At 36.0% G+C, this 23,835-nt stretch overlaps 2 protein-coding genes and 2 long non-coding RNA genes across 5 annotated transcripts; 1 reads left to right on the top strand and 3 right to left on the bottom strand.

The window, feature by feature from the left end:
* Nucleotides 1-304: 304 nt before the first annotated feature.
* On the bottom strand, nt 305-10,689 carry LOC123682699. Of its 2 annotated transcripts, XR_006747853.1 has the most exons (6): nt 10,484-10,689; nt 9,687-10,430; nt 9,486-9,608; nt 1,611-2,012; nt 1,353-1,557; nt 305-1,276 (listed from the first exon to the last, which is right to left on the bottom strand). It is a non-coding gene; the product is annotated as an uncharacterized LOC123682699 (long non-coding RNA). The 2 variants fall into 2 exon arrangements; XR_006747852.1 differs by having other exon boundaries at nt 1,353-2,012.
* Nucleotides 10,690-11,266: 577 nt separating this feature from the next.
* Nucleotides 11,267-11,659, top strand: LOC123682700. The gene is made up of 2 exons (XR_006747854.1): nt 11,267-11,411; nt 11,526-11,659. It is a non-coding gene; the product is annotated as an uncharacterized LOC123682700 (long non-coding RNA).
* A 3,217-nt stretch (nt 11,660-14,876) lies between these two features.
* LOC123682691 (52 kDa repressor of the inhibitor of the protein kinase-like) lies at nt 14,877-16,407 on the bottom strand. Its single transcript, XM_045621456.1, has 3 exons — nt 16,089-16,407; nt 15,780-16,030; nt 14,877-15,681 (listed from the first exon to the last, which is right to left on the bottom strand). The coding sequence occupies exons 1-3, from the start codon at nt 16,184-16,186 to the stop codon at nt 15,650-15,652; spliced, it is 381 nt and encodes a 126-aa protein (XP_045477412.1). The 5' UTR covers nt 16,187-16,407; the 3' UTR covers nt 14,877-15,649.
* Nucleotides 16,408-19,778: 3,371 nt separating this feature from the next.
* Nucleotides 19,779-22,757, bottom strand: LOC123683018. Its single transcript, XM_045621917.1, has one exon. The coding sequence runs from the start codon at nt 22,755-22,757 to the stop codon at nt 19,779-19,781; it is 2,979 nt and encodes a 992-aa protein (XP_045477873.1).
* Between the last annotated feature and the right edge of the window lie 1,078 nt (nt 22,758-23,835).

Genomic DNA, 23,835 nt, shown 5'->3' with positions numbered 1-23,835 from the left:
CTTTCATGAAGAGCTTATATAGGTGTGATAACAGGTCTATAATTCTCTATATCTGTATTTTCGCCCTTTTTGAATAGAAGCACAACCTCCGAATTACACCAACTAGTAGGTATTTTGCCGATAGATAGCCACTTATTCAGGAATGTTCTGATTTTTTCTCCAAGTGCTCCTCCGCCACATATCAGCATTTCTGCAGTCACTCCATCTTCTCCTGGGCATCTATTGTTTCTCATTTGAGATAAAGTTTTTTTAAATTTATCCTCTCTAATATCAGGAAGATCTTCAGAGGCGACATTCATGATGTTCAACTTGTTCGCCGAGTTCCGTGATCTAGACCAATATAGGTCAGTATAGAAGGATTCGACTGCTCGAATTATGTCTTTTCTATCGTGTACTATGACATCATTATTGTTGCGTAATTTTATTATTTTGGTTTTTCCTTTCTAGAGTTTCCTACGTTGGACCTTCATTTTGCAATTGTCCTTTATCATTTCTTCTATGAGCTTTGCATTATAGTATTCTCTGTTATCTTTTCTTATTGCCTTTTTTACTCGCCTATTGATTTTTTTATATTCGTCTGTAGTTTTGTCAGTTGTATTTCGTCTCTGCTCCAACAGTCTAATTGTATTCTGGCCTTACCGGGAACTTTTTGTATCTTGCGTCCTCGAACAAATCTTCCTTATCGATGTATTCACCGCTTCCACAACTCTATCAGCCAATTCATCGATGCCTAGTTGTTCAGCTTCAACCTTTGCTACTTTCTGATGTAGATCATTTTGATATTCCTCCTCTTTCTGTTTCATGATGTCAAAGGTTGGATAGCATTTTCTCTTCAGAAGCTTGCTCCTCTCGGCTTTGATGTTAATGACAAGCTTTGCTCTCACCATTCTGTGATCACTTCAAGTATCATTTCTGTTCAGTACTGTCACATCCTTGCATATTGTTTTGTTATTGGAGAGGATAAAGTCAATTTCATTTTTCGTGTTGCCGTCTGGGCTTCTCCTAGTCCATTTGCGTGATTTTGGTTTCTTGAAGAATGTGTTCAGGCAGAATAAACTTTCTTTGTTGAGATAATTGGATAAAGTTTCACCTCTACTGTTTCGCTTACCTAGTCCAAATTTTCCAATGAACACATCTCCATATTCTTTGTTACAAGTGAAGGCTAACTGTATGGCATTTCCTCCAGCTTCACAGAACCCATCAATTATGACATCAGTTTTCAACCTCTCTGCAGTTTTTCTGGCGATAAACTCCGGAGTGACGGAATACCAACTCTCTGTAAAAAAAATGAGATCAGAGAATGTCAATATAACTTATATTCAAAGTATTAAACAAAATTATTTATAATTTACCCTCGTCAAGCTTGATTCCTTCGTCGAATGGATTGAAGAGAGAAAAATCTTTGCATTCAATATTTTCTTAAATCTGATTTTTTTTATTTCAATAGGAATTTTTTATGAATGTCTTCTCTTGATGTTGACCGTTGGATTTATTTCTTCTCTTGGTATTGGATATGAATTTCGTCTCTCTATCATTGTATCATTCAATGTTCCAGGACTGTGAAGTTCCGGAATGAATCATATATCATTTTACTTCCTTACCTTTTTTACAAGTGAAGGCGAACTGTATGGTATTTCCTCCATCTCCACAAAACCCATCAATTATGACATCAGTTTTCAACCTCTCTGCAGTTTTTCTGGCGATAAACTCCGAAGTGACGGAATACCAACTCTCTGTAAAAAAAAGTGAGATCAGAGAATGCCAATATAACTTATATTCAAAGTATAAGAAGAAAATTATTTATAACTTCCCCTCGTCAAGCTTGATTCCTTCGTCGAATCGATTGAAGAGAGAAAAACTTTGCATCCAATATTTTCTTAAATCTGATTTTTTTTTATTTCAATAGGAATTTTGTATGTCTTCTCTTGATGTTGACCGTTGGGTTTATTTCTTCTCTTGGTATTCGATATGAATTTCGTCTCTCTATCATTGTATCATTCAATGTTCCAGGACTTTCTCGGGGGATTCTCCATGAATTTCGTCTCTCTGTCATTGTATTATTCAATGTTTCAGGACTGTGAAGTTCCGGAAGAGGGTGTACGAGTTTCTCTGCACATGATCACAAACAAGCTCAGTTTTCAACCTCTCTGCAGTTTTTCTGGCATCTCCGGAGTGACGGAATACCAACTCTCTGTGACAAAAAGTGAGATCATAGAATGCCAATATAACTTTCATGAAGAGCTTATATAGGTGTGATAACAGGTCTATAATTTTATATATCTGTATTTTCGCCCTTTTTGAATAGAAGCACAACCTCCGAATTACACCAACTAGTAGGTATTTTGCCGGTAGATAGGCACTTATTCAGGAATATTCTGATTTTTTCTCCAAGTGCTCCTCCGCCACATATCAGCATTTCTGCAGTCACTCGATGTTCTCCTGGGCATCTATTGTTTTTCATTTGAGATAAAGTTTTTCTAAATTCATCCTCTGTAATATCAGGAAGATCTTCAGAGGCGACATTCATGATGTTCAACTTGTTCGCCGAGTTCCGTGATCTTGACCAATATATTTATTATTTCTTTATTTATTTATTCATTACAAGAACATATACAGGTAAATTAATACCCAAAACAATGTCCACTAATTAACATTGATTCACAGAAGTGCAAATACTTACATTTTTTATTTACTCAAACACTTTCTATAATTCAAAAAATACAATTTCATATTTCATTTTGAGAAAGGATATAAATCAACTATTAACTATTTAAATTATACAAATGAGTATCTATGACTGTTTCATCAGAAGAGTTTAACATCATCAGTCCAATCATATCTTCACCATCGATCCCTTGAATGTCTTCAACTAATTTTCGAAAAATGGAGGGAAAGATAGATAACTTAAAACTACAAAAAGCAAATTCTTTCTTGAGGGAGGGAAACGCTACACAGAAACACTTTTCACTCATGACACAGGATACTCGGCAGCTACTGTGATGGTGAACTCTGACTTCGACTTTCGAGTACTGATTTCTCTACACAAAACCATGTAGATAGGAATGAAACAATCCTTCCAAAGTACCAGATTGTACATAGTACATAGAAACAAAAAAAAAAAAAAATTTTGATATTCAATTGAACAATTTTTATCCTTCATAACTATTTGTGATCTTTCTTTAAAAAAGGGAAAGTGCAAATACCTACAAAAGAGAGAACAAAATTTTGATATTCAATTAAACAATTTTTATCCTCCATAATACTTGTGATCTTTCTTAAAAAAAGGGAAAAAAATGATTCAGCGAAAATAAACAAAAAAAACGATCAATTAAGTAGAGATACCTCTGAAGTGGTTACCCAAACATCTTTTGACATATTCGTGGCTGTGACCAATTACATCCACTAGATCCTTGAAACTGTTACAACGACCAAGCATTCTAATAATAGGGGAATAATCCTGGAGCTGTTAGTATGCCTCAAAGGCAAGACGAAGGTTTCCAGCTGTCTGAATCTCCTCGAAGGAGCATGAAAGTTGATTCGCGATAAGAGTGACGATGATTCCAATTGATTACTTAATAGCTTATTTACGAAGAGTACGCCACTCATAATTCTGCGATTCTGCAAACTAATCATATTAAAGTGTTTCAACCTTAATACATAATTTTCTGGATCTCCTCTATTCAACCGTAGACCACACTTTGAACCCAGAAAACGAAGAAATCTCATCTGAACCCTCTCAATTCGGTCTATATAAGTGTTATATTGGGGGTTCCATACAATGGAAGCGAAATTCAACTTGCTGAACACATAAGCGTAATAAAGGGTAATGGAAAATTTATAATTGCAAAACGAACGACTCTGTCTCAATATGAAACCGAGCATGCGGCTTGACGCTGTTACGATATTGTCGATATGTAGGTTAAATTTGAGATGAGAATCAAAAGTAACACCCAAATCGCGTACATGACTTGAACGCATCAGCGGTGTGTTCAGCGACAAGTATGGAAACATTATTGGATCGTTCCTCCTCGAGAAAGTAATCACACGACATTTGGTCATATTTGTGAAGAGATTAGCCCTTCCGCAAAATTTCATGAAAGAGTCGATACCATTCTGAAGGCGCAGGCAGTCACGGGAGTCCCTGATTTTCATGAACATTTTCAAATCATGTGCGAATAATAGTATTTCGCAAAATTTAAATATTTTTATTATATTATTTATGTATATTTTAAATAATAACGGCTCCAGATGGGAGCCCTGGGGAACCCGCGATGAAGCCGACACGTACCGTGATTCGAAACCCTCCACAGAGACGTATTGCGATCTATTTCTGAGATAAGACTCAAACCACCGCAGGAGAGACCCACAGACCCCAACTCCATACAACCTTCCAAGAAGTCTACCGATACATATCTTATCAAAAGCCTCACTAAAATCTGTATAAATGACGTCCACTTGAACCCCCTCATCCAGACCCTCCAGCAAGAATTCAGTAAAATTGACCAGGTTAGTTTCAACGGAACGACCCCTGAAAAAAACATGTTGCTCGGGAATAATCTGGGATTTGACAAGATGGAATAAATGGGACTCGAACACTTTAGCAAAAATAGAGAGTTTACTTATTGGTCTATAATTCTCTACCGATAGCCTACTTCCAGCCTTGAAGATAGGAACGACACATGCCAACTTCCTACGATTCGGGAAAACCCCAGATTTGAGAGATTTATTGAATACTAGCTGACCCGGCGAACTTCGTACCGCCCTATAATCAAGAAATTTCTGTAACCTTTTTATCTGAATTAAGTTAATTTCTTTATTAAGTTCGAGCAACACAATGCAGGGGCTTCATTTTTAAACTTAAATGCCTTGCAATATTGACCAACAACGTTTATTGGTCCAATAGCAACGATATGCAGTGTACTGTAGTCAATTTCTTTGTTATAATTAAATGCAGCTCTATAGGGGTTAAACGCAACACTTCTATTTTGTTGGTTCCGGTTCCAACGATTCCGTTCAACTTCATTCCGCGTTTCACGTTGCTCATCAGTTTGACTTGCTCTTGCATTTCTTTACGGGTTCTGCGACTTAAGTTTGTACGTCTAATTGCCGTCATTTTTAGAAACAAAAATTCAACTGAAAATAAGAAAAAGACTATAGTACCTATTTTTTTGTGAAAGTATGGAAATGGTCTATCAAAATTTTCCAACACTATATTAATTTGACTAACCTTGTTGAACAAACACTTCAGAAAAAAAACACACACTACAAATTATCCTGTAAAAACCAATGTGAAGAATACACTAAAAAATGGTAAATGAAGTATGTAGGTATCTTCCTATTTTAACTCCGACCACAGACCAACTCCGACCGATATTCATTCATTCATTCTTTCTCGCTTGTTGGGCTCAACCTTTGGTTATGTACCCAGTCACAAATTTGTTGGATTTCTCCTAATTTTCCCACATGTATTACATATAATTCACACTCGCATTCATCCTTATGTCAACATACAATTTTTATTTTTTCTCAAAGACTTGAACAACCACTAAACATCCATGCCCTAAACACACACCACAAATTATCCTGTAGAAACCATCGTGAAGAATACACTAAGAAATGGTAAATGAATTATGTAGATAACTTCTTATTAAAAGTTATACATTGCTGAAATCTTGGAGGAAACTGACTGTTTCAGTCTTACTAACTACTCAGATGACACGAATATCCTTATCAGACAAAAACTCTTTCCAGACCTACTTAATTCAGCTGACAACATACTGAAACAAATGAAAGAATGGTTTAGTTCAAACAAACTATTCCTCAATGACGAGAAGACGAATGCGATGATAATCAGAACAAATCGCCCTGGTTATGCGCTACCTACGGAGATCGTATTGAACAAGGAAAAAATGAAGTTGACAAACAGCACCAAATTCTTGGGTATGACTCTTGATTGCTGTCTGAGCTGGAACTGCCACGTCGAGGAAACTATTGATAAATTGAATAGGGTGAGCTACTGCATACGTATCCTGAGGAGATATGTAGATGACATTACGATTAAAATGGTATACCATGCTAACTTCGAGTCAGTCTTCCGATATGGGATAGTTTTTTATGGAAATAGCAGAGACATCAAACAACTCTTTGTCGTGCAAAAACGGGTCATTAGAACCATGGCAGGAATAGGATACAGAGAGTCATGCAGAGGGCATTTTAGAAGAGCAAAAATCCTGACCCTGAGTGGAGTGTACATCCAGGAATGCCTGCTGTTCTTCTATAAAAATAGGGAACTTTTTAAGGAGTATGAACCCCAAAATGTTTATGAAACAAGAACAAATAACTATTCATACCCAATCCATCACCTAACGATGACGAAAAAGACTGCCCTGTATAGCTGTTTAAGGTTGTTCAACAGATTGCCAAATAAAATAAAAATAGCTGGTTCTATTAATAGGTTTAAAAAAGAGGTCCATACGTTGCTGATGGACCGTGAACCGTATACAGTGGAAGAGTATTTGTTGGGGAGACTGGCATAGCGCTCACCGATTCTTGATTTATGACATCAATTTTGTTTAATAATTTGCTTATTTATGTACTCAGGTTATTCCTCAAAATAAAGATTATTGTTATTATTATTGTTATTATTATAACTCCGACCACAGACCAACTCCGACCGATATTCATTCATTCATTTTTTCTCGCTTGTTGGGCTCAACCTTTTGTTATGTACCCAGTCACAAATTTGTTGGGTTTCTCCTAATTTTCTCACATATAATTCACACTCGCATTCATCCTTATGTCAACATACAATTTTTATTTTTTCTCAAAGACTTGAACAACCCGTAACCATCCATGCCCTCACGAGATCTCTGTCGACCACGCCACGGAGGCGGCTCTGACTGATTTATTTGCAAAGAGAATATAAACATTATAAACTACGTTTCTTTGATTCAATGTCAACTACGTGAATTATGCAACTTCCGTAATTTTGTCTTACATAAGGACCTTCTCCGAATAATAACAAATACAACAAAAAAAGAATTAGTGAAATCGGTCCAGCCATTCACGCGTGATGCCGTGACCAAGGGAAAAAGGGATTCATTTTTATATATACATATATAGATTATAGTCGAAGATTCAAAAATAGACACAGTACATGATCGAATGAACAATGCGGAAATAGAATCTGGCCCTGGACTCTTATTAACATCCAGGGATAACAAAGCGCGTTCAACGTAAACGGTATCAATATTGATACCTGAGCTGAAATCTTGCTCTCCATCAAAGTCAGTTCTACAATTTGATGTAACGTTAACACACCGCGAATAGATTACTTATATTTTTGCCACCGCTTACAGTTTTTTCACCATATGTCATGTGGTTAGGACAGCTGAAAACCTTGTGTTTTACAGATATAAACTTAAAAAAAATTTTTGGATCGAATGCCATCTCACTTTCGATGGAAAGCTTGTATTTCACAAAATCACGCCTAAACAATCTTTTACACGAGTAACGTAAAGCTTTAAATTCAATTTGATCGGATAGATTCTTATAAGTTTTCCATCTTCTGTGAATTTTATTTTTGAACTTGACTAGTTTGATTAACTCGTAAGAGTAATAAGGTGGAAAACGTTTGTTCACTTTTGTCTTTGGTACAAGAAGATCAATTACATCATAAAGTATATCATAAAAAGTATCCACAGCCAAGTTAACATCATTACAATCAAGTAAATCAGGCCAAGGAATTCCGTAAAGAGAACGATTAATTAAATCATATTTAGCACGCCTGTAGCTGAGCCTATAAATCGAATCGTTATTTTTTAGCCAATCACAAACATTAATTTCCACAAAAAATTCCAAAGAGGGGTGATATCCATCTTCGGGCACAACCGGTATTTCACATCTATGAACATTACTTATTAGTTCTGCGTTACACAAAATCAAGTCTAATATTCTACCACTGGAATTAGTGATCGAATTGAATTGTAATAATCCCAAATATGAAAATGTGTCAATGAGTTCTTCCTGACTTCTGGTGACATTTGTAGCCTCGCAAATACCACTTATATTATTTTTAAACCAGCTTATGCCCGACAAATTGAAATCACCCAGAATGAGCACATTATGATCCCTCAATCTTAACATAACCTGAGATAAATTTTCTCGGAAAAGTGATGCAGCATCCGAATCAGATGGTGGAATATAAACACAACAAAGTAAAATTTTTACATTGTTCATAACAATCCTCACCCAAACATCCTCTGCGCCACCTTGAAACTCCTCGATTCGCGAAGGCTTAAGCTCACTTTTAACATATAGGTCAGTATAGGAGGATTCGACTGCTCGAATTATGTCTTCTCTATCGTGTATTATGACATCATTATTGTTGCGCAATTTTATTATTTTGGTTTTTCCTTTCGAGAGTTTCCTACGTAGGACCTTCATTTTGCGGTTGTCCTTTATCATTTCTTCTATAAGCTTTGAGTTGTATTCTCTGTTATCTTTTCTTATTGCCTTTTTTACTCGCCTATTGATCTTCTTATATTCGTCTGTAGTTTTGTCAGTTGTATTTCGTCTCTGCTCCAACAGTCTAATTGTATTCTGGCTTTTTGTATCTTGCGTCCTCGAACAAATCTTCCTTATCGATGTATTCACCGCTCCCACAACTCTATCAGCCAAGTCATCGATGCCTAGTTGTTCAGCATAACCTTTGCTACTTTCTGATGTAGATCATTTTGATATTCCTCCTCTTTCTGTTTCATGTGATCACTTCAAGTATCAAATCTGTTCAGTACTGTCGCATCCTTGCATATTGTTTTGTTATTGGAGAGGATAAAGTCAATTTCATTTTTCGTGTTGCCGTCTGGGCTTCTCCAAGTCCATTTGCGTGATTTTGGTTTCTTGAAGAATGTGTTCAGGCAGAATAAACTTTCTTTGTTGAGATAATTGGATAAAGTTTCACCTCTACTGTTTCGATTACCTAGTCCAAATTTTCCAATGAACACATCTCCATCTTCTTTGTTACAAGTGAAGGCGAACTGTCTGGCATTTCCTCCAGCTCCACAAAACCCATCAATTATGACATCAGTTTTCAACCTCTCTGCAGTTTTTCTCGGGATAAACTCCGGAGTGACGGAATATCAACTCCCTGTGAAAAAAAAAATGAGATCAGAGAATGCCAATATAACTTATATTCAAAGTATAAAAAGAAAATTATTTATAACTTACTCTCGTCAAGCTTGATTCCTTCGTCGAATCGACTGAAGCGAGAAAATCTCTGCATCCAATATTTTCTTAAATCTGTTTTTTTTTATTTCAATAGGAATTTTGTATGAATGCCTTCTCTTGATGTTGACCGTTGGGTTTATTTCTTCTCTTGGTATTCGATATGAATTTCGTCTCTCTGTCATTGTATCATTCAATGTTCCAGGACTGTGAAGTTCCGGAATGAATCATATATCATTTTACTTCCTTACCTTTTTCACAAGTGAAGGCGAACTGTATGGTATTTCCTCCATCTCCACAAAACCCATCAATTATGACATCAGTTTTCAACCTCTCTGCAGTTTTTCTGGCGATAAACTCCGAAGTGACGGAATACCAACTCTCTGTAAAAAAAAGTGAGATCAGAGAATGCCAATATAACTTATGTCCAAAGTATAAAAAGAAAATTATTTATAACTTACCCTCGTCAAGCTTGATTCCTTCGTCGAATCGATTGAAGAGAGAAAATCTTTGCATCCAATATTTTCTTAAGTCTGATTTTTTTTTTATTTCAATAGGAATTTTGTATGAATGTCTTCTCTTGATGTTGACCGTTGGGTTTATTTCTTCTCTTGGTATTCGATATTAATTTCGTCTCTCTATCATTGTATCATTCAATGTTCCAGGACTGTGAATTTCCGGAAGAAGGTGTACGAGTCTCTCTGCACATGATCACAAACAAGCTCCCCGTTCAAATCCGCAGTCCAGGAAAAAAGTGGTAGGTTGAAGTCGCCAATGAGGAGGAAAATGTCATGAGTATGGTCACGGCGTCATAGTAGCCCGCATAATCTTCAGAAGTTGCATCTGGGGGGATGTAACTTACACCAATAAATAGACTTCTATTTCCACCGAGCCTAATCTTGACCCAAACGTCCTCAACCATGGTCAAATGACAGACCTCCGAAACCTGTGAGCACTGCAGGCATTCAGCAACGCCAATGAATACGCCCCCTTCGTCTTTTTTAATACTGCCCGTATCACATCTGTCTTTTCGATACACTTTATAATTCCTAAACATAAATTCCGAACTGCTAATAGTCGATTTGAGCCACGATTCTCACATATCACTTCTGCAGTGCTATTCCATGATGAATTAAGAAATTCTGTCGTTTTAGTTCTCAGTCCTCTACAATTTTGGTAAAATGAAGTCAAATTGAAAGCCATTTCTAAAAATGTAAAAGAATTACATTTACTGAAAAAAAATAGTATTACTTCGTACTAGTTCTTTGGCAACTTGTTCAGCTCAGCTTCAAAAATAATGCGAAAAATCCTCGAGGAATCAGTTCTCCTCACTAACAGCCTGCCATCCCGGACCCAACAATATTTGTAATTGTTCTCTCTACAAAACTGCCGAGTTGACTTGAATAGTTTTCTGTAAGAGAGGGATAGACTTTCATTAACGTATATGGTCTCTTCAACCCCATCAAAACCAATATCGCTCGTTCTGATTTTCTGTTTATGCTCGCAAAAAGTCATCTCTGTAAGACTTGTTCTTGATGTCAATTGTTGTGAGTTTATCTCAATTAAATAAACGTTAATACTACAAAGATGTATTTCCAATTCAGTACCAAAATATACTATGTCAATCTGACTTTTCTCAACGAACCATCTCCCCGGTTACATCTCTACTGAATAATATCATTACATCTTCCCCTTTTCAAATAAACAAAATTAAAACACATTTGAACATTTACATTTACAACATCGGAACTGAAATTAAATATAATCCTGAAGGTAGCAAGGTTTTCTTGTAATACGACCAAAACGAGTTCTATATATACTACCCCCTTCTTCAGCATTTGGTGTTTCACCTAATGGTGTTTCACCTATTGGTGTTTCACTTATTGGTGTTCCACCTGGTTCATTTTCATTTTCCAAAATATCATTATTCACATTAACTTCTTCATTCTCAATATTTTGATTTTCGTTATCATTACAAGACAAATCACACTCTGTATCAGATGTGCCACTGCAGAAATTTGAGAAAATTTTCTTTAAAAATCTTCTGTTTCTCAAGTAAATTCTACCATTTTTATTTAATTTAACAACGATTGATCGAGGTCTATTTATGTCAACTCTAATAACTGATGCTGGTTCCCAAACACTTCCAAATTGAACCATTACATGGTCACCAGTTTTTATATGAGGTAAGTTTCTTACATTTCTATTATAATATAATTTTTGTTTATATTGATTACTTACGAAAACTTTATTCATATTTTTATGATAATTCCTAGGCTTCAAAAGATTTTCTCTTACAGGTACATGACCTTTGAGAGTGCGACCAAACAAAAGTTGTGCCGGAGATGGAGTATCTCGACCGATTGGTGTATTTCTGTATTCCAGAAGTGTTAAATGTAAATCTTTACCATCAAATAAAGCCTTTTTAAACATTTTCTTTACTGTTTGTACATGTCTTTCAATGAAACCATTAGATTGCGAATATGTTGGCGAATTAGTTTTATGAATAACTTCCCACTCTTTGAGAAACTGCTGAAATTCAAAATTTGCGAATTGTGGACCATTATCACTATAGAAAATATCTGGTTTACCATGAATAGCAAAAACAGATTTTACGGCATCAATTACTCTTTTACTGGTTGTATCATTATCTAAACATCTAATTTCAGGAAATTTTGAGTAAGTATCTACCAGCAACAAAAATTGCTTTCCATCGAGATAAAAAAAATCAGCTGCCACAGTATGCCATGGACGAGTGGGAATATCTCTACTTAACAAAGGTTCCCTCTGATTACTGTTTTGAAATCTACGACATGAAGAACAATTTCCCACAGTGTCAGATATTTCTTTATTCATAAATGGCCAATAGACCATATCGCGATATATATTTTGGTACTGAATTGGAAATACATCTTTGTAGTATTAACGTTTATTTAATTGAGATAAACTCACAACATGGCGCAGTCGTGAAACGAAGCTACGTTATTATAATCAAAGGAAGAAGAAATGGAATTTTTGAAGCAACCAGCGTCAATGAGTATGAGTGGGGACTTGGGATCAAACTGGCGGAAGTTCAAGAACAGTTTCACCCTTTACTTAGTTGCAACAGGGTGTAAAGAAAAACCGAAAGAGGTCCAGGCGGCGGTTCTATTACATTGTCTAGGAGAAGAGGTTAATGAAGTTTTGGAGACATTGGATTTGACAGCTGATGAAAAAACTGATCCAGATACGATAGTAAAAAAATTAGATGTTTATATCCTACCGACTGCGCCATGTTGTGAGTTTATCTCAATTAAATAAACGTTAATACTACAAAGATGTATTTCCAATTCAGTACCAAAATATACTATGTCAATCTGACTTTTCTCAACGAACCATCTCCCCGGTTACATCTCTACTGAATAATATCATTACATCAATCACGATAGGTCTCAACTTTTGGCATATAGTGAATTCTATAGCAACCTTCTATAAAATTTCCTACATTTGGAATACCAAGCTGTGTGGCGATTTTTTCCACAATAGTTAATATATTGTATTTGATTTTCACAGGATTTCAGGAAAGTGGGTTATCCAAAACTAAAACCAACTAATGCCAACGTTTCGCGGATATATTTCCACTTCTTCGGGGCTACAAGAGAGAAATTTGCAAAGATTAAATAAAGTACAATCATTTCTTCAGTTAATACTAAATTATCAACTTCTTAAACTGCTTCGAAACGAATTCTGAACACACATATACAATAAAAGATGATAAAAATATATTGATCTAAATACATATTAAAATTCATAGATTCGATTTATTTTTTTTATCTTATTATGGAATTGACTAAATCACTACCAATTAACTCGTAAAACCTTACTAAAGTTAAAACTTATGTTTTCCACATAAAAGATCTTAATATGAGCTTGTTGAGCAAATTGAAACAGAAATAAACATCAATTTGGAGAATCTTGTCGTGATCTTCCATGAAATCGATCGTCCTCTACAATACAAATTGTCACCATCAATGAGAGTGTTAAACTGATGTGTTTACCTTATTCTTGAACCTGTTCAACTACAGGTCGAGTCTGCAATATGTTGTTAGAATGTTGGAATCCTGATTCACGGTGTTAAATATCTGTTTTTGAAAAGATTCAAAATGTTGTTTTATATTAAGCTCAAATTTTGTGTGTCAGTTCGGCAATTAACAGTTTCATTCAGATTAATGTATATCATTTCACCAAAGATTAGGGAGGGAAAGATAGGAAACGCCGTACTAACTCTAGTGCTAAATAGCGACCCACTTTTAGGCTCGGCCTTCTATAACTGAAACAACAGATGGCGCTGAAATCATCTAACGAAAAGGAAATCTATATCTGGCGCGAATTTCAAATCTTCACAGTATTCCACATTCACTAGTAGCTTCTATTTTTTATACCATATTATAATATTATCATATTAAGAGATTATTTAAATAAAAATGCTTTATCAAATTAGTGGAATTTTTAATTCAATTAAATAAACATAATACAATGTACAGAAGAATATATTAATAAAATAAGTAATATATAAGTAATCTTAAATGTGAATCATTATTCATTGCATAGATTTCTGAGTTTTTGATTTTTTGTATTCACTTTTTTATTTTATTTTGATTTTCGAACCGAACACCCCAAAGATAACGTGTAGTCATAAACATCTTGAGGAAATGGCCAGAGGCTTCTGGTGTACACAGATCAAATGAAATTTCATTTTTTCCTCTGACTATTTCCACTAGATCCCCCACTATATGCCTACTATGTAGAAGGTCCTAGAAGTGCACATTATGGATTACTTCAAGCTTCTTTATATATTCATAAAAACTTTGAGAAGCATAAAGCAATCCTTCAGATTCTGGCAGTGATTCCCCCTGTTTGAAATATGTGAACAATTGATGCTGACCTGTTAATTTTTTTTCATCGTCCACGAGTAAACTTTTACATTTTTCACAAGGATGCAATTTTAGAAATTTCTTTGCCATATATCCGCTAACATAATATATGGCATTTTCATCCTGCAGGTCAACATCAATATTATCGATAGCTTTCCAAGACAAAGATGCTTCAGGTTGACTGTTTATTTGAGTTTCGGAAAGCTCACTCAACTCACTTAATTTTCTCAATGAAAATGAGAAGTCATCTTCACAATTTGTCTGACTTGACAACTTTGAAATACTTGTGAGGTATGTATGCCGCAGACCATTCTCAAATTGCAAAGAACTTGGGTTCCGGCAACAATCGTGTTGTTGCCTTACAGTGGCGAATAGATTTTCCACAGGATCTTGATTCAGATGTCTTGTCAATAATTTCGCAGCACCATAATTCAAACGCAAGTCCTCTGCAAGTTGTAAGACACTGTTAATTGTTATGATAAAACCATCAATGCAGGGAGGGATAGATCGTTTAGATAGTAGAAACCTCGAATTTTTGAAATTGTCCCTGATTTCTGAAATGAATTTCTCATGAGGTGATCCATCACTCATGGCATATCTCATATTCAGTAAATCAGTATCGAGTTTGCTACTATTCAAACAATCAAACAGTTTATCCATATCACTCACAAACTCAGCTGTAGCTAAGGAATCAGCTGGCAACTCTCCAAACTGCTGTAGTACGAACATTGCATTTGTGGCCGTACGGCCCAAAAACCAGTACCCCAAAGTGAATTTCCAATTATAAACGATGCCCCTTACCATACAGACAAGTGCAGACGTAGCCTTCTCATTTCTCCTTATGTTGCCAGTATCAACAACTCCAATTACTCTATCTGTCGCCCTATTATAATGAATCTCTTCACTTAGAGAAATTTCGTCAAAAATTAATATGCATATTTTTCTTTTTTGGTCTGTACAATTCTTAAAATGAATTTTGAGCGATTCCTCTATGGCTGGACTTATACCAGGAGAAATTTTAAGCTTCGCCTACCAATTTCTCAAAGTCCTAACAGTGGGTAAGTTGAGTGATTTGGATAATGCTTTATAACCCTTTGGTGAAGCATAATACCATAACAAGCACATTTCTTTCAAGTCATCATCATATCTTCTGTTGAATTTATTAGCAAAGTTTGCTTTCAACTCTTTAGCAAAAATAATATTATGAGCATCTTTGGAAAGGTATCGTGAGATATTTGTTCTATTGGTAGCCCCGATGGGTGTTCCTTTGCAAAAACAGTGGGGAACTTTACGCCTAAATATTTTGCACTTCAAAGAATTGATTTAAGCCTTCATTCTTTTAATTCTCTGGTTGGTTAAGGGGCTCAGCTTACTACCACTACGTTTGGGGGTGGCCGAACTACTAGTTGCTTCTATGAAACCTTCTGATTCCAGTGTAACATCTAGAAAAACGAAAAACAATTTCATCTGATTGCATGATTTGCATTCATGTGTCCTTTTTTCTAAAATTATCATTTGATTTCACAGCAACCGCAGAATCTTTCTACAAAAAAAGAAATTCAATGTCACTCAGTTTTCAATTCCTTTGTGTAATATTTAATCTATACATTTGTGATTCAATTAATAACAGGAAAAACTCACCAATATTAGATAGAGGTACGTTTTGATCCGTTTGAACAGTTTCTTCATGGATGATCATCTCAGACTCTGATTCAGGAAGAACATCTGATTTAGGTTCATTCACATGAGGAATACTTCCACGCCAAAGCAATGTCCGTGGATTTATACATTTGAACTGGTTTTCTGTAAAATGCTCACTACACATTCTATAGTCTTTCGAAGCACCCAGGTCAAGATCTTTGCGTCCAGAGAATTCGATCCATCTTTTGGCACTGAATAATAATAGAAATTAGATGATTTTGTTATATTGAATTGACTACTCAAACTTACATTTTCATGTCCTTCGGTAATGTAAAAAACGCGAGCTTTGGGTTTTTATTTTTATTGTTCGGGCAGGTTAATACCAAACAATATGAACCACGACTCATCTTGACAAGAACAGCAAATTAATATTAATCTTTGATGAACAGTTCAATAACACGTGTGCTTAATAACCACAACAATTACTATAACGTCCTTGTAATATGCCACAAGACATCACCCAAAGACTAAAAAAACACAGCACGTTTACAAACAAAGATTTAACCCAAAAGCAAAGATTAGATTAGATTAATCTTTGCCCAAAAGATGTTTGAAGAAATGTGATTTCAACGTTTTCTGACAAAAACGTCAAAAACTCTTTCAGTTTTACTTTGCAGTTTATAAATAGCCTCCGTAATAATATTTTAACCAATTTTGTTTACAACTGAAACACCAGCCGTCGCTGGCGTCGTCTTAGTCGCTTCGTTTCCTATCTTTCTCTCCTTAATCTTTGCATTTCACTAAGGTTTCGTTTTATATAATTACTTTCCACATCCAGCACAGTGACAGCTTGAAAATTAAATTGATGTTTTTCATTAAAATAGTGAGCTGCAAGGGTTGTTTTGGCATCCTTGGACTCGAATTTTTCGTGACAATCATATTTATGCTGTCTTACTCTGTTTCTTAAAAGTTGTTTTGTTTGACCTATATAACATTTTGAGCAATTGTCGTACGGAATCTTGTAGATTAATTCACTGCGATCCATTATGGGGTCGACATCCTTCAATCTAGAAAACAAACAAACTACTGCAAGTTGAAATGTTGTAAGAAACCAATTTCACATTGTTATAAATCTAATTTATGAGTATATTAATTTTATTAGTAAATCCAGGGATGAATGGAAATTTTATGTATACTCTATTTTCCCCATCTTCATTTTTTACATTGTGACGTAACTGTCTATCAGCAGCGCTGCTGTTTGCAATAATTTTATCACTCAAGGACTTTGGATAATTTTTCAGCTTTAGAATGTCTCTCATTATTTTCAAATTATCTTCATGAAAAGAGCGGTCACTCAAATTTATAGCCCTGTAAATATGATTCTTTATGGCGGAAACTTTATATGTGAAGCTGCAACATGAATGATAGTTTAAAATACGTCCAGAACTAGTTGGTTTCCTATACCAGTTGGTAATCAATGAGCCATCCTCTCCTCTGCTCACAGTAACGTCCAAAAATGGCAAAGACTTATCCTTCTCACTTATTACGTGGCACCTCCTTATCACCTGGGCAGCAACTGTCACACACCCATTTCATCCCTCCTTTGTGTTCGGACGACTTCAGCACATCCGAAGGAATCCCCAGACAACTAAGATGTACTTCATTATCGCACAAAAAACAACGAACAGCCGGCTTACTTCTGCCCACCGGTGTACCACATGAGAAACAATTCGCTGGCATGTTAATTCCGTGAATTCACAATCCAACCTCAAGAAAATGTTTATTAGGTATTTATGATTTATGTCCATTTACTACACCGATCAGAAAAATATTCTCCACCACAAAACTGTCGACACCCAGCTACACTTTCTATAATTTTGGGAATTTATCTCGTCAATAAACCCACGAAAATCGGACGAAAACACAGAGAGCCATGAAATCGACTTCGATCAAATGTTTCACGATGAGTGTTTGATTGTCTCAGTCTTTACTTGTCGGAAATTCATCTTGATGATTAAAAAGTAAAATAACTTATTTCCGCTTTATATATTTATTTTCACAACAATTGTTTCGTCATGATAACATGACTTCGTCAGGTGAGCATGGTAACTAACTACATATTTGGGATACAGTTCTTTAAATAGTTGAAAAAATATGGTGTGAAATATAATAAAATCATGGAAATTCTTGGGTTTCAAAACAGGTTGAGTAAGGGAGATTATTTTGGTCCGTTTGGTCGTTGAGGAGAATCTGTTTTTTATGGTACCTATTTATCTCCATTGCTTCAAGTAAGTTCAATTTTAGGGTCTTATTTTCTACGTGCAAAATTTCGAAATTGTTGTCGAAATCATGCCCGGTCTCTAACAGATGTTCTGCATATGTTGAATTACAAGCTCCGCTAACGAATGCTTTCTGATGTTCTCCTATCCTAGTCCCAAATGATCTTCCTGTTTGACCAATGTATACATATGGGCAAGTACCACAATTCAACTTATAGACTCCAGACTTTCTATCTTTAGCGACTTTATCTTTATTGTTTTTTATTAAATTTCCTAATGAGTTTCTAGTTTTAAATGAAATATGGTAATTATTATTTTTCTTTAGGTATCTTGCTATTTTTTCAGATTTATGTCCAATGTATGAAAGGGAAATATATTTATTATCTTGTGGAATTGTTGGATATACAAGTGAAATAGATTTTTTTAATTGCATTCGGTTAAGTAATTTGTTAATGATAGATGGATTGAAACCATTGAAGTGCAATCTGTTTTATTGTATTAAGTTCAATATCAAAGTTCTCATGTGTCTTGGGTTTGTTGATCAATCTGAAAATAATGCATTATAAGCTGCTAATTTTTGAGCATATGGGTGGTTAGAGGAGGAATGAATTGTGAGATCTGTGTATATTGGTTTTCGGAAAATTGAAAAATCATGTTTATTATTAATTTTCGTGATTTTTGAGTCAAGAAAATTGATACTATTATTTTATTTTCTTTTCCTTCTTTTTTTTTCTTCATATGTAAATTTTAGTGTAGGAGATAATGAATTTATGAATTCTAAAAACATCGCGAGTTGTCTCTTGGTACCGGTAAATAGTGCTAGGATGTCATCTACGTAACGATACCAATAAATGAACCATTTGTAGAAAGGGCTCTCTCGGATTTTAGTTTCTGGGAAGTCCATAAATATTTCGGCTAAAATCGGGCTAAGCGGATTTCCCATAGTTAAACTTTCATCGTCCTCGTACAATATGTCATCAAACAAAAAGTAGTTTTGGCCCAGACAAACCTTCAAGATTTCCATAATCTCTTGTTTTATAACTGGGTTTGACCTCCTTTTCACCAATAACATATCTACCAGTTTTATGGTTTGTTTAACCGGTACACTAGGAAACAAATTTTGCACGTCGAAAGAAATGAGTTTGGCATTGTTCGGGATATGTATATTTTTTATGTTATCTATGAGGTGATATGAATTTTTTATGGCTACCTCACCTTGGAAATTTGTTTCTTTTTGAATGATTTTAATTAGTTCTTTCGACAATTTATATGAAGGTGCTGTAACAAATGAAACTACTGGTCTGATAGGTCGGTTTTCTTTATGCAACTTTATGAGAGAATACATATTTGGGGGTTGTGGATTCATAATATTCAAATTCAAATTATTCAAATCGGACGAGCCGTTCTCCAGTTATAGGGGTTTTCATCTGCGCTTGCGCAGATGAAAAAATTTCGGTGAGGGTTAGGTGTCGATTTTGAAGGGGTTACTGTTACGTCGTCTTTTTATCAAATAATGTCTGTAGTTGTGTTCAATTTTAACTTTAATTCGACAAATATTCTTCACAATTGAATTGACAAACTACTTCCAAAAATCTTATGTCAAAAACTATTTTATGTTAAAAACACTGACTCTGATCTAACTATATGAAATAATACATATAGTACAGAGTGAAGAGCAACATTTTCTCCCCTCCGTGAAGAAGTTTCAGCTTCTCTCACTCTAGCCATCTTCCATCTCGATTCTGCACAACTTTGCAACCGGGCGCTTGAATACTCCGTTACTAGTTCTGACACTCACTACTCGAACTCGTCCATCAGGGACTGGATAAAGTGTCTCTACTCTTCCTAACTTCCACTGTCTTCTTGGACAATTTTCTTCAACAATGATGACTATGTCATTGATATTCCAAAGGGTTTCAGATTTTTGAATCTCGGAAACTTCCAACTGCCCAAGAAAAACTCTGTTGCTTCTTCTCAGTCTGTCCAGAAGAATATCTACGAATCTCAACATCCAAGCAGTAACGCGTATCAACCGAGTCCATTTTGAAAATCGGTTGATGTCAGGAAGATATGATTCTTCTTCTGTAGTAACTGCTGTTATTTCAATTTCTTCATATGGAAGATCTTCCAATCTCACGATATTCTTCTTGGGCCATAAGGTTTTGTCCAATTCATACAAGAAATCAGGACCTTTAAACCAACTTGCGTAGGTCGTCTTATTGCCGTCGTCTTTGTTGTAGGTTCTGGTGGCAATATCGGCCGAATTCAACTTTGAGGGAATCCAATTCCAATTGTTGATGTTTGTTAATTCTTGGATCTCTCCGATGCGGTGACTTTCGAACTGTCCCAATTTGCTTCCATCACCTTTGATCCAACAAAGTACCGTAGTAGAGTCTGACCATAAAAATACTTCGTCAATTTTTGTCTCCAAAGTGTCCTTGATTGTTTTTGCGAGCCTGCTTCCCATCACCGCAGCCTGCAACTCCAAACGTGGAATAGAAATGGGTTTTGTTGGAGCTACTCTCGCTCGGGCCATAACAAGAGTTACATCTATTTCGTCTTTAGTCAAAACTCGTAGATAGGGTGCTACTGCGTATGCTTTCTTGCTAGCGTCGCAAAAGAAATGCAGTTCTATCTTATTGGCTTCAGGAATATTCACAGAATAACATCTTATGATGGAAATGTTTTCTATTTGTCTCAAATCGCTTTGCCAAAGTTTCCACGTGTGATATAGGTCCTCGTCTATACTATCGTCCCATCCAATCCCAGATCGCCATATGTCTTGTATGAGAATACGTCCTTTTATTGTGAAATTCACAATGAGTCCTAAAGGGTCGAATATTGACATTACCGTCTTCAGAATTTGTCGCTTGGTTGGTCTACTATATCTAAATTTATCTTCGAATTTTGAAATTCTGAAACAAAATAGATCCAATTTTGAATCCCAAGAAAGACCAAGTACTCTTTGCATTGTCGAATTCGAATCCACACAGAAGTCCTTGAATACTGAATCGTCTGATGACAGTTTTTCTATGACTTCTCCCGAATTGCATATCCAATTGACAAGCTCAAATCCTCCTGATTTTTGAACCCGTGACACTTCGGAGATTGTTTCCAAGGCTTCTTCTACAGAATCGGTACAGTCAAGATAGTCGTCTACATAATGTTTTTTTGTTATAGCATCGATAACATTTTTCTGGCTGGATAACTCCTCAGCATTCACATTTTTTACGAACTGGGCAAAGGTTGGGGAGCAAGTGGCACCAAAGGTCATAACTTGCATTTCATAAACGTCCCATTGTCGATTCGAATCCCCATCTCGCCATAAAAACCTCTGGGAGCTTTGGTCTTCCTTTCTTACCATAACTTGATGGAACACATCTCTGACATCACTGCAGAATCCAATTCTCCTTTGTCGAAATTTAATCAATACCTTCACCAATGATTGTAGCAAGTCTGGGCCAGATAGTAAATTATCATTCAGACTGGTTCCGTTCGATTTTGAGGCGGCATCAAAGACTAAACGAAGTTTCTTTGGCTTATTGGGGTTAATTACTCCGAAATGCGGCAAATACCAGCATCGAGGACCTTCTTCATTGCATTCTGCAGGAGTCAACTTCCTTGCATATCCTTTCTCGACGTAGCTTCTTATTTTCTCAGAGTATCGCTTCCCAAATTCCCTATCCTTCTGTATTTGTTTCTCCACGCATCTCAGTCGCTGAATGGCAATTGTTTTGCTCTCTGGGAGATGGATGTTGTTTTCCTTCCACAGCAGCCCTATCTCGAATCTGTTTCCTACACGTCTGATTGTATTTTTCATTATCTCCATAGCCCTCTGTTCTGCTTTATTCACGTTCGTTTTCATTGGAACTACTCCAAAGGCATCTGTGGTAAAAGATTGTTTCACCATTTCATGGAGTGAATCGTCGGACATTCCAGAACTGCAGATGTGGAAGGAATATACCTGTTTTTCTTGTCTGATACAGTTTCCTCCGTGAAGTATCCAACCCAGATTGGTTTTTGTCGCAATGGGAAGATTGTCGGTGCTTTGAATAACTTTTCTGGCTACAGTGAGGCGTACATTGTCTTGACCCAATAAAATCATAGGGCGTTCTCCTATTTCGTGGAAGGGAATTCCTGACAAATAAGAATACCTTTCCCAATCGGATTTTCGGATCTCTTGAATGGGGAGAGCTAAATTTTGTACTGTTCTGACATTTTTCATATTGAAAATCTTAGCTCCGTCGAATACTCCCGATATATCAATATTTAAACAACTTGAATCTTCATGGCGAGAGGCTAAATTGTTAGTCCATTGGATGCAAAGCGGTTGAGGTGTGCCATTCAGTCCCAATCTGTTAGCTATTGACTTGTCTACGAGAGTCACAGAAGAAGCTTCGTCACATAAAGCTACGGTCTCCAAAACAGTGTTGTTTCCATACAACTTCACTTTCACCATCCTCAACAAAACATTGCCTTCTCCATGTCCAACTGCAAGCACGTTCTCATTGTTTTCAAATTCTGTCTGTGTTGAATGGGTATCAGTATCTTCGATTGATCTTTGAGTATCTTTATGAAGCAGCTGATGATGGGAACGCTTACAACCATTGATGTTACACTGTCGTCTTCCTCTGCATTTCATGGTCTGGTGATCAGGAGACATGAAAAACAAAGTTTCTGTTTTGTAATAACCGCCCATCTTGTATCAACGTCGTCAGAGGACATTTTCGAACAATTCTCTATTTTGTGTCCTTTTACTGCACAATATTTACATTTCTCGTCATGATTTTTTATATCTGTCGAAATCAAAGTAGTTTCTTGTCGTCTTGAAGAGAACTGAATTTTTGGTTTTGTTTCTATCTTGAGACTATTGGAACTATTGACAAAACACGCTGCAGTTGCCTTTTCATTAATCCAGATGGAAAAGTCGTTCAGATTTGTCGTTTCCCTTTTTCTCATAATTTCTTCTCCCCATTGGAGTTTTTACGAATAAGGTAGTTTCTGAACCAATTCTCGTAGTATTTGCGGATTTTGGAGGTGTTCAAAATGGTCCAATGATTTGATCGTAGCCACGAGACAGCAAACATGATTGGAGAGGTGAATCAAAGTGTCCATGTTGTTTTCTCTAATTGGTGAAAGATTTCTCACCTTCGTGATGAGCCCCTCGATGATTTGGTCAGGTCTACCAAATATCATTTCGAGTGTCCTCAAAACTAAATCAATGTTGTCTGGGGAGGAATCTAATCCTAGCAAAATGGGGCACATACTTTACTTTTTTGCCTGGTCCTCCTCAAATTAAATGTATAACAGATTACAAACTATTCAGGAATAGAATAAAGAATTTATTAGTAATGTTAGAGCCATATAGTCAGGCAGAATATTTCGAAGGGGCGGTATAGGGCCTGTAAATGTATGACGTCATTTCACTTAAATTTTTTCTTTGTATAACATTGTATTTGTTTATTTGAAATAAAGAAGCATTATCTATCTATCTATCTATCATCCGGATTATTGCCAATTTTTACTCACTCTCGTCCTTGTGATGGTGTTGACTATTTCCCTGCTTGGACGAAGAAATGCCATGTCCGCAAATTTGAAAATAAGGTCTTATCATTACTACGCAGTCGCAGAGCACCAGGGCGGACACCCAACGACCTCGGTTGCATGGGTGTCTTTGAACCTCTCAAAAAGGAACTCCAGGCCAGTTGCTATGGCCGATTTTGTGGAATTACACTTTTAGTTGGTGTTAGTGTACATGGAGCAACATACTTTGGCTG

The sequence above is a fragment of the Harmonia axyridis genome, chromosome 6 (assembly GCF_914767665.1).
Source record: "Harmonia axyridis chromosome 6, icHarAxyr1.1, whole genome shotgun sequence".
NCBI lineage: Eukaryota > Metazoa > Arthropoda > Insecta > Coleoptera > Coccinellidae > Harmonia > Harmonia axyridis.
The sequence above is the reverse complement of the archived record's forward strand: the minus strand, read 5'-3'. Positions and strand labels throughout refer to the sequence as shown.